This window comes from Rhamphochromis sp. 'chilingali', assembly GCF_963969265.1.
Source record: "Rhamphochromis sp. 'chilingali' genome assembly, chromosome: 2".
Classification (NCBI taxonomy): domain Eukaryota; kingdom Metazoa; phylum Chordata; class Actinopteri; order Cichliformes; family Cichlidae; genus Rhamphochromis; species Rhamphochromis sp. 'chilingali'.
The window spans coordinates 15,338,853-15,351,181 of NC_137930.1; the positions used below are offsets into that span (position 1 = coordinate 15,338,853).

General features: G+C 38.4%; 1 protein-coding gene across 1 annotated transcript in view; it reads left to right on the forward strand.

Moving 5' to 3' along the window:
* Positions 1–9,081: 9,081 nt before the first annotated feature.
* The window catches only part of LOC308392760 (netrin receptor UNC5D-like), a gene marked incomplete at its 3' end in the record, with an annotated part of 142,536 nt that continues 139,288 nt past the window's right edge, over positions 9,082–12,329 (forward strand). Inside the window, exon 1 of the mRNA XM_080875961.1 lies at positions 9,082–9,397. Within this exon, the coding sequence (XP_080732087.1) occupies positions 9,313–9,397 (85 nt within the window). The 5' untranslated portion in view covers positions 9,082–9,312. The remainder of the gene's footprint in view (positions 9,398–12,329) is intronic.

The following is a 12,329-nucleotide window of genomic DNA, read 5'->3' on the forward strand; positions in this document are numbered from 1 at the left end:
TTTAACTGAATCTTGACGTCAGAGGCCTTAAATAGAATGTTTTGTATTGTCCTGTAACATTTTTCAAAAGAAACAGTCTAATTTCTTTGCTGTGATTGATTCCAGAGAACACGGAAGAACTGACATTATTTAACTGTTGATTTATATAGATTCAGTGGAGGAGTAATGTCAGTTTAATTCTTTACCTACTGTCAATGCAGTGAAATTAGACATTTTGTTTTTAAAGGTTACTGGTGGATGCCAGCAACCATCTTGGAAGAGAACAATACAATCTGTTATAAGGCCTCCATTTGAAAATTGTGTATTTGATACTAGAATATAATAGCAAAATGTAATTTGAAGATAACATGTAGTATTTAAGTGACCAAGTAGTATTGGGTAAAAGTTATTGAATGGTGTTGGGATAAAGTGAAAAAATTGTGAAGGATTAAAATATTCCAAGAGCTCAAATTACTTCATCAAAACATGTTTAAGTCACATTTTATCAACACAAATTGCACAGGTTTATTGAACATGAATAAATTGTGTTAATTTAACTCAATTGTTTAAGTTGCTGCCAAAGCAAAACATCTGTGTGCAACAAATGTCCACCATTGAATTAAGTAAATCCAACAACATATTTTTTTCAGTGTGTAAAATTAACATTTTTATGTATTAAAATTGCTACTCCCCGTTGTCTAGAATTATAACCGGCTGCAAACACGTTAGGAAACTCAGGTGTTTTAAGTTCATTTAAACCTGTGACAGGTTTGTGAGTTTCTTGTAATAAAACAACATCTGCCTGTAGTTTTTTAAGCTGGTTAAATATTTTTAACCTCTTTCCTCTGGTGCCAGCTCCATTTACATTCCATGTGACAAACCTCAGCATGCCCTTAATTGTGCGTGTATGTTTAATGATGTATGCTGGGTGTTTCGCTTAGACAGGTGGAGAGAATATGGAAACATCCCTTGTTTGTAAATAGAAAGAGAAAAAGAAGTGTGGTGAGAGACTCCATAAGTCTGACTATGTGTGTGAATATTCACTAATATGAACAAGCGTGGCTTGCTTATGTGTCCTGCAAGTCTGTGCGTGCTGTGAGGCTGTTGTGAATGTGCTGCCGTTGAGCTGATGTGTTTGCGTGATCGTGTTGTGAAAATATGTAGAAATAGAGGGTGTTGTTTGTAGGTGAGTGGGGAAGTAGGTGACCACAGCAGTGAAAGACAAGAGAAAGAAAGAAACCACATGAACTGTGAGCGACAACAAAAAAAAAGAGACGAAACGGAAACATTCCAATTAAAGCAATGACGGAGGGTGACGGTGTTATATCTGCTATGACATCCTACTGATATTACTAGGTTAAACACATTTTAAAGGAGAGAGTGTGAATGAATAAGAAAAGAGTGTAGCGGGTTCTTATCTGGAGTGCAGTCAGTATAACCACGGTGTGGTGCCGGGGTCGCGGTACAGCTGTCCGTCCACGTAGAGCCGGTCCACAGCGATGACAGCACGGGAGCCTTTCTGGATAAAGCTACGTCGAACTGGGAACAGGACCTTGCGTCGTTCCAGGATCTCTTTGGGGAACTGGTCGTTCACGCTGAAGTCCGTTCCTTTCAGCTCTCTGCCGCGACTCTTCACCTGTTCCTTTTGTTTGAATTGGCTGAATTTGGCCACAATAGGCCGTGGTCTCCCGGTCCGCGACCGCGCGCCCCCCAAGCGATGTACTCTATCGAAGTCGATGTTCTTTACGGTGTCCTCCGGCAGCTTCAGGTGGATTTTAATGAAGCTTTTCACCGTTGCCTCTGCGTCCTCTCCGGCAGTTTCTGGAATACCAGAAAACACAAGATTATCTCTCATGCTACGGGCTTGTAAATCGATAACGGACTCTTTTATTTTTTTATTTTCAATGTTTAGCTGGGTCACGTTATCGGTGAGAGATTTAACCGACTCCCGTAGCGTGGCATTTTCAGCGGCAAGCGTTTCCACCTGCCGCTGGCTGAATTCCAGGGATTCTCTCAGAGATTTAAATTCCCGGTGTAAGATCTCCACCAGGGACAGCCTCGCATCGAAACTGGACAATCGCTTGTCGATGGACTCCAGGATTTCTGCGATGTCTTTGCCGGCAGGCGATGTTGTACCGGGGGAGTCTGCCTGGCGACTTCTCTTCGATGACGGCGTCTCGATTTTGGCCGGGGAAGATGCACTCTGGGCCTTATGCATTACTAAATCTTGAAAACAGCGGTCGATGTAATCTTGGAGAGCGTCTAAACTCTCCCCGTTGTCCTCCAGGGTGTTAGAGATGATAAAATAGATGTTGTTAGTTATATGACAATTGATTAGTATATTTGGTAATACTGAAGCTTGGAAAACCTTTGTTAAACTCTATGCTACCATTTGCTTTTTCTCCGCCAAAATCTCCGGCGTCTGACGTCACCTACAACATCACTTCCGTCACTTACCTCTATCCGGTTGTTCAGTGATGACGCGACGAATCCTACTTCCGGGTCTAAAGTAGTCTGCGTTTAATATGGCTTTTGTGTTGTTAACATGTTTAATGTTATGTATTTTCTTCTATTTGATCTCAAAAAGCTCCTAAAACAGTCAGCGACCACTGTTGACCTCCCTCGGCTTTTATTACCGCTAATCATTTATTTAAGCTCAGTTTTTAAAACCTTACGATGTAACTACAGCCCAGCCCATGCAGCAGTATATGAATGACTAACCTCGTATTGTGGATGGATTATCTCAGTTGTTCTCCTGGCTGAAGTTTGGTCCTTTTACAGCATCCTGCCATGCGATTACATTTGTTCCTGACCACCGAGAACACTCACATTAACTTTTATCGAGTGGAAAAAAAGTTAGCTTGTTTATATTATGCTAACATAGCTGTGTCGCTAGCGGTCACGTATCACATCATTATATACCAGCTAGCCCAACTTCAGTAACCCTACAAACGTCACTGCTGTTTAGTTTTCTGTCTTCATTTATGCTGGAAGTGATAGCAGAGCTGTACGTTTTAATTTGTTTCCAAAACCCCGCAGTCAGGACATGCTATATTGTATTTAGATAGAAGCTAGCGAGCTAACTCCCTGCTAACTTCTAACTCCGTTAAATGTCATAAATTCCGTTTTCATGGATGCCTGGATGTTAAACTCAATTGTTACACCTGGTAGAGCAGAACGCTGATCATTTTATTAAAGATGAAAGACTTTAGACAGTTTTTCAACTCTCAGTAATCCCATAGTGATCGTTTGATATATGGACCTGCAGCGGAGTTTAGACCCAGACACGGCTAGTGACGTCAGACTGAACAACCGGATAGAAAATCCTGAGGATCTTTGGAGAGACCCTGAACTTCCTCAGTTGTCGTAGGTGATACAGGCGCTGCTTAGCCTTTTTGGTCTGGACCTGAATGTGGGCAGCCCATTCAGGTCCAGACCATAGTGCCCAGGTCTGAGCACTATGTGCTCAGACCTGGGCACTATGTGGCACTTTTCTGGGCACATAGTAAACCACCACATAGTTCTGAAAAAAATGGGAACTAACACTGACTTGACTTAATAAGCTACTGCAGAGGGCTCCTCTCTTCTTGCTCTGGGTCTCCTCAAAGTGTAATTAAGGAACTGGAAAATCCTACATAGCACAGAGGGAACAATTTCCGGGTCGCAGGAGGAGAGAAGACGAGAGGAAGCATCGGTTAGACTAATGAAAAGCACCCAGAGTCTTTCAGTTAGTCGAGTGATTAAAGTGGTAGGTTCAATTTTAAATGCCCTAAAAAATGTTAATGCAGCCTCAGTTATATGGCACTCCAACATGTTTGGAGTAGCATACATTTTGGGAATATATTCGCATTGAAGAACATGATTTATCCACCATAAGGTCATCTCAATTCTTTTTTCCATACCATCATGTCCTGTTGAAAATCATACTGTTGTTATGAGGGGAGGCCAGATTTTCTTGGTCATCTTCCTGCAACATATATAGCAGTAATGTATACCTTTTTACACAACTTCACTGAGTGTGTTCATCCCGTGCATCTGCTCACAAAATTAATAACAGCTTCTTTACGCTGCCCAAACAGGGCTTTATGAGCATGCACTTGTTCCTGAGACTGTATCCGGATATAAGGCGATCTGTTACCTGTCTAATCTTCTGATATTGTACATGTCTGCTTCTCTCTCACGAATGAGGGGAAACCATAAGAAAATCCCTTAAAAAACAAAACTGAGTTGTTTTGGCTTTACATTAGATTTGCATTATTTAGCATCTATATTTGCAATATGCTGCTGATATATATTGTTCAGTATATGGATAAGTAATTCACCTTAACATGCAACTTGCTTTTTCCACTCAAATGAAATATTCAATAATTCTGTCTTTGATTGAGCAAAATGCTGTATAAACATTTAGCACTAAACGAAAAAGGACAAAATGTATTTAGTGTCACCATTCACCATATGAGTGATTTGTTCAATAAATAATGCTATGCTTTTATCTCGGCTTTTCCATTATAGACCGCAGTGACTGATTTATGAATACTAAGCACTTTTCTGTTGAATTGGATAGAAAAACAGACCAAATACTTTGGTTTTCTCCCTTTGCTTTTGTAACATTATTGAACCTTTTAGCCATCCACGTCCTTATAGCCTCTAAATAACAAAAGGCAGTGGTGAATTGAAAAGTCAAGGCTATTATTTCAGTATTGGCTCACACATTGTACAGCGTGGTTCAAGCAGAGCTGTTGAGCTTCAGGAATGTCGGACATGTACGGTTATGACTGAAGGTTGAAAGCATTTCTCTACAGACACTCCTGCTCAAAGACTGAACAAAGCATCTTCAACCATCTCTTACAGTGGTATACCTCATTCTTATAACCCTAATCTTTGACCTATGACCTTTAAGCAATACATACTAAAATGCTGTATTTTTTTTGTCTTTACCCAAATGACTGGAGCAGAACTGGCAGAAATCTTTGGTTTCTATAAGTTGTAAAAACTTGAGATTTTAAATATATTCATGCAGTGTGTGATTTTGCTAAATTGTGTGGTATCACTGTGATGCCATAGGGTGTTGCATTGGGAAAAAAAGAGTATGTTCTACAGCTCTCTCCATACTCTTTCATTTGATATATTACTCATTATGGTTTCTTAAAAAAATGTTTCAAGTAAAGCGCTATACAAATGCAGGCCATTTACCATTTTACCATTCAAAATTGACCTTGGACCCACAAGGCCTGACCCAGTATTGTTGTGTAGTTTGAACCAATCCATAAAAAAATTGGGGCAGTATAGTTTTTACTGATTTACACATTTGCCATGGACCTTGACCCTCACCCACTTTTCACCAAAAATAAATCAGCTCGAGCTGTTATTGGTATCAGACAAAATTTTAAAATTACATCTTGAAAACTGTGGATGCTGTGTAACAAACAGACAGACATACTGTCTACCCTCAGGGGGAGGATAATATTTACTTGATTTATAGTAAGCTCTTGTAATTATGTAATAATTACTAATTGTAACAATAATGTTGCATAATTGGGTCATTTTCACATGAACAGAGGCATTTTATATGACTTTACAAGTTAACAATATAAGTAAAGCATATGTCTTATTTTCCTTTTTCTGTCAGAACAAAACTGGAATGTTTTGGTAAAAAATTATGCACTTTATTTTATTTTTGTAACACACTTTGAAGCAGGGTAACAGATTCCTTAATTGCAAAGTGCAAATCAAACAGTGCCAAATTGTAACTAACCCGAGGACAACTGTTTGAATCTGCCCGATTTGTACACTGAATTTTTTTTTTTTTAAGAAAGTTAAAACAGCATCTTTTCATCGTGGAAGACAGTTTGATTATTTATTGAGTTTTTAAATTACTTTGTTATGAGTGTTAAGGTTCAAAATTGAGGAAGGAGAGTACAAACCACCCATGGTCCAGAAGGTCTTGGTCAAACAATGATTTTAATGACTACACACGTGTGGGAAGAACACTCTGTACGCCGACAGCAAGTGATCTCCGACTTAATCAAAGCATAAACAGATATTTTATAGCATCAGGGTTTGATTTACTGACGCCCCTTCATGCGTCACAGATACATTTTATACATAGATCAGATCAACACCACAATGACTTTTAACCCAGAAGATCATCTTCTATTTTCATGGCTGGTACTTTCCGTTCTTGTCTTAAAGTGAATTGTTCCTCTTTCTTGCCGAGACATGACTAATCTCTCCTCTAAATAAATCTAACTCGTGTGTGTGTGTGTTGACCCCACATGCTCTTTCTCAATTCACCTGTTGCACTTCTGACCTTTTACCAGACCAGAGGCTCACTGAGACTATATGTATGTCTTCTACTAAATAAATGTTTTAACCAAGAACCTCTACTTAAACCTTAATATGAAATGACCTGATATATAAGTGTTTTGTAAGCATGTATTGCAATTCCTTCTATGGCTCCAAGTCACTTGCACAATAGATTGTCCGGACATCGCGCCGAACAAAGCTTCCAACCCCCAATTAATTGACCGAGCTCCAACTCTTTAATAAGCACAGATATGCATTGTGTATAAAATAGTCATAACTGCACCTGAAATACAAGGTCAACATAATAACTGTATGCATAACATCTTAAGGCCTTCTTAAAGCTATCTGTTACATTGTTAAAGCCTCGTCTTAGCCTGCTGCTCAAAATAACTTCCTGCTTCTGCAAACTCTCTGCAAGCCTGTTTCCTGTCCTGTTACTTTTAGCCTTTCTGAAAGACACACACTGTTCAACCCCTGAATGCAATATAAACTCCAGATTATATTATTAATGCAATGGTAATAATGATGATTATTTAACAATAGCAGTAAAATAATTTCCCTGCTCCACATGAGCTATTAACTGTTTTTGATAGTGGGACACGTATCTGTACTACACAGAAACTGTCCATGTCTATAGCTTCTGGATATCTCTTAGTTCGCAATAGACAAACGCTGTCGTTTTAGTGGTCACAAAATGCCACCCAAAATAATATTACCCACAAAGAGCATTGAGCATTCTTTATTTCCTATGAACACTTTAGGGACAATATAGCACAGTTCAAAGCCTGATAGAGCTGTCAAGGGACATCCAGTTATGTTATTATTTTATTGTCAATCACCAACAAGCTTCTCAGGATTTTAGCACTTCTGTCATCTCTCAATGAGTAATTACAACAACATATTATATGGAAGCGTTACAGTGCAGCAAGTCAGTGTGTCATTTTACAACAGCTGTTTTCAAAACTGTAAACCAGACATATCCATTCAGTTAGAGCATTTCTATTGTCTATGTTTTCTTTTTTCTGTTTCTTTTTTTTTCTTGGGCTTTCTGATTACTCAGTACTCTTAAAGCCACATCAAATATTTAATGCACAGTTTATAGCTCTTTATATTATCAAGTAGTTAACCTTGCTTGACTGGCTGACCTCTGGCTATGACTTGGGGAAATTAGCCACTACATTTAGGTTCAATAGGGTAACAGCCGAGGTCAACCTGTGGTGATTTAAATAAAAACAGATACACAGTTTGAATGAGAGATCCCAGTATTTGCTCCAAATTGAAACTGATATTGCGAAACAGAATATTTCAGACTTTTTTTAAGTGATTAGAAGGCTGCCATCATCTCGTGACATTTCAAATGCAGTGACAATAGACAGGCTCATCACCATATTCTCACAGTATTCTCAGTAAACGCCAGCAGTAGTTTGCGAATGTGGGTTTTTATATAATCCTGTATTTAGACACAAATTTAAGGCAACTTAATAAATGAATATTAACTTTTGATTACTTTATACTTCTACTTCAGTACTTTTCTTATGGATTTATTGCACTTTAGTATACTCTTATGCCATTAAATTCATCTTACATACAACTTCAAGACATACTTCTCAGTTAAATATTCTTTGAAGATGTATCAAATCATTATGGACTGATATCAGTTAAACTACCCAACTGCATATAATGTAGAGTGATGAAAAGTAGCTATGCATATTAGAGAATTGTAATTGAGAAGTTCTGAGGCACTTTACTGTTTTAATTTCATGCTACTTTATACTTCTGCAGAACCATTTCAATGAGAAATTGCTACATTGTTCTCCACTACATTTATCTGACAGCTATAATGACTTACTTTACAAATTCAAATTTCAAAAACCTTTAATGAGAATATCTATCCAATAGCAAGAATTATTTTCACCTCGGCCAACTATACCATTAAAATCCTATTTAAATGCTAATGTTTCTGTAATTGTATAACACAAAATAATACAACTCTGACAAAAGCCAATTAGTCGGTACTTCTATATTTATTGTAGAATTTGCAGATGATATGCACTTTCACTTAAGTAGTGTTTAATTCAAGATCCACAGTTGGAGTATTTTCTTAGAGAACAGCACTACTTTTGCTTACAAATGGATCAGAGTATTTCCATTACAACCATATCCCAGCTGAATGGCTACTTACAGTACGGATGAAAGCCTGCAGTAATAGTGCAATATCAAAAGCAATGCTTTGCAAGTGTTCTCTGAAAATTAGAGCGGGTATATTATTTACATTACTTAAATATTTCGCGCCCCATTCCACATCTCATTTTGAAAAGTGAGAACTATCGCTCCAATAGAACTTGGGTGGAATGAGAGTAAAGTGAGAAAACGCCCACTTAATTGACACCAATTGTAAGCCATATGGTCATATGTTAACGGCAGTAATTAGAAAATCGTAATTTTCCAGACAATGCCATTGGCAAGAGATGCAACACACCGGTGTCGATTTTAATGACCACACTGTCGTCCAGAACTACAGGTTCGAATGCCACTGGAAACGTCAGAAACAGGACAGAGGTAATTGGTCATTACATCTGGTCAATACAGGCGCGAGCACAAACAACTGTCTGTGTGCACGTGCACACACGCACACGTTTTGTCAAGCCCTAACAGGTCCACCGGGGTTTCAACAAGACCTCGTACTCACTTTTTTTTAAAATCTCCCTCTCTCTCTCTCTCTCGCCCTCTCTCGCGCTCTGAAACAGCGAAAGCTGTTGGCTCGCGCGCGCTCAGTCTAATTATTACACTCTCGCGCAGCTGAGTGGCGAGTGCTGAAAGCTCCGCACCGCTTTCCATCTCTTCCTTCCGCACTGCGATTCCGTTAGGAGACGGTCCTCTTTGGCGGACACGTACTAGCCCACCTGGACAGAGGTTTTCATCAGGACACGGAAACGTGTTAAAAGGAGGCTCGTGCAAACGACAAATGCACGCGACCCGAGGCCGGTGCCCCCAGACCCGACGGGGAGGGAGACAAGCAGAGCAGTGATGGGACAGTTCTCGGGAGGATGCTACCTGAGTTTTTTCATCTTTGTGCTTCTTGGTTCGCAGGCGCCGACCACATTAGCGAGAGGTAAGCTCAACACCGAGACACTTTTTGAAGAGCTCAGTGCTTTTAGGGGCGTCTCAGTCCTCCCGAATAAACTCAATAAAAAGGTGTATGCCCCGACAGACTGTGTTTCTGATGCTGACTCTACTTGTTTAGGATTTTTTTAAAGTAATCTTTTTTCATGTCCAGGTAGTGTTAGCAATTTATGTTTGCTTGACAAACAAACAAACAATAAAGCTTCAGACACCTTTATAAATCACATAAATTCAAATTAAATTAGGACGAGTTTTTTCTTCTTTTTTTGTCGTGCGCAACAGACTGGCTAAGATTTGTTTATAAATGCTGCTTTAATAGGTTTAACGTCAGTTTCTTCTAGTGCAACAAAATGCTTATTACTAATCTAAATTTGCTTCCTTAAGGATATTCTCTCTGGAGTACAGTTAAAATGACTAGGTTCTGGTTGACTTTGATTTCACTCAAGAAATGTTTGAGAGTCTCCTCGTGTTTTTTGTTTATTTTATTTATAAGATAACATAACCTTTATTAGTTCCACGCGTGGGAAATTTGTTATATTTTCAATGTTAAACCCATCTCAGTTAGACAAAGTCAGTATTGTGATGGACCAGTTATAAGTGGTTTAATAGCAATTAATAACAATGTCTTAATTCAATGGCAGTGACTTTTACCTCAAGAACACCGACTCATATCCTTTAGCACGGCATAGTCCTGTCCTGTCACTCATTTTCTTACTGCTCTCATCTTACTTTTCTTCTTCTGAGGCTTCTCAAAAAAGCTTACCATTCATTCATTCTTTCTGTTGCTCATGATGACACTCACTGTGAATGAAAGCAGACTGTAATAAAACTGCTCACACTTTAAATACTGATTATATCGTCTATAATATACAAACGTGCTGTTTAGTGACTAAATTATGCACAAGGTATGGTATAAATGACACATTATTCACATTTCAAGTGGGCTTTCTAGCAATTATATGCTTTTGAATATATTAACATTGGTGCCCATGTGCATCATTGTTGGTTGCTGGGTGATTGTATGGTAATGGAGCAAACTAGTGAAACATGCTTTGAATGTAGTTTTCCACTCCTATGCTTTGTCGTACTGAAATTGAGAGCCAGGACAATGTTTAACATTATTTGTTAAATCATGGCATTTTGTTTAATTATGATTGCTGGTGGGGGGGGGGTTATGTTTCGCAATGTGCAAATTGTGATGCTATGTTGATAGCATACTGGTAAAACTAGAGAAGCTGATAGCTTGGTGGCCTTCCTCATTTTTCTTGCTTTACTTTAAACAATAAAATACCTCCCCCCCTTCGCCAAATATGCACGCACATGCATATCTTCTGACAGTAGCTGCTTTTTGTTCGAATGTTGACAGGCATGCAAAAAAAAAAAAAAAAAGGCTAAAAGGCTCATTATTTGTGCGCATACAATGTAACTGGGAAAAAGTACTGTACTTCAAAAACCCAATTTGGGGCTTGCTCTAGCCATTTTTATGTCCACTCCTCTGCAACTGGATGATCAGAGGGTTGGGTTTTTTTTTTTAACCTTATGAGGTTGCAAGTAGACTCCTGCAAAAAGCTGTAAACAACAGATGCAGCTTCAGCTCCTTTGAACATTTTGTCAAATCTAGATTACATGTGTTTTTGGTGTTTCCCCTTCATAAGACAGGCCCGTCTTTTATGACATTATATCACATGAAAGTAAACATCTGAATTTATCAGTTATGTGTCACTACCAGATTCAGAATGTCTGATCATCAGTAAGCTGGTTACTCATGATGTGACGTGTTCTATTTAGCCAGCAGATTTGAATGTTCATTGACTTAATGATAATACAGAAAACTGTTTTACTTAACTGACAACACTAATGAAACCTGTGGTTATGCACATGTTATATGCTGTCTTTTGTCAGAGAATAGATAATCAGAGAATCTTTTTTGCTTCCGCCAAATCCATCCTGACCTATTGACATCCATTTATCTCATATGGTAGCGTAACAAAGGTGCATTTGCAAGTCAATTAGTTAACTAGCCCCAAGGTTTTTATTTTTGCATCCCAAGTTTTGAAATCAGCTTCAACTTGGAAATTTACATAGCATAAATATTATATTAAGCCAAAGTATCTTAAGGGCAACTTTGCATGTAAGGATCAGGGGGTTTTACCGATCTTTTAAAGAAAAGTAGGTTTAAACTAAGGCAGAAATGTGTTTGAGATAACCTTTCAAGACTGACTGTAAATTGTATTTATAGAACCAGCTACCATGGCTACATTTCCATGTGAAGTGTTACATGATTTTTTCAAAGGCTTGACCTAATATGCTTGGATAGAAAAACAATAATAATGTTAGTGCATGAAAGGAAAATGTGCTTGTCTGCCCTACACATTTTTTAAAGGCTGCATGGACGTATTTTGTAATATATCTTTCGGATTTGAAATGGCTTTCACTTGGGCTTTAAAAATATTTATAACATACAATAATACTGATGTCTGCAGTTAAATACTTTATTCAGACATGAAATTAAGTGCTATGGAAAGGTAGTCTCCACACACACACACACACACACACACACACACACACACACACACACACACACACACACACACACACACACACACACACACACACACACACACACACAACTGGTTAAATAATGTAAAAGCAAGATTACTTTGCACATGATAAAATATAAATGGCACGTTACTCACACGTGTTGACACTAAATTTCACTTCCATAGCCACATACATGTAGAGAGTCCCCTATAAGTAAATATTATTTATCAGTTAGATGCCAAGTTAAAACACGGTCATCCAAATGCATTCAATGATGGGATAAATCACTTGTGTTCAACAAGCAATTTTATTCTTAATGTGCCGAGAACACCAAGTGACAACAAAAAAAAGACCTTAACCCAAAAGAGGAACCTTGCAGT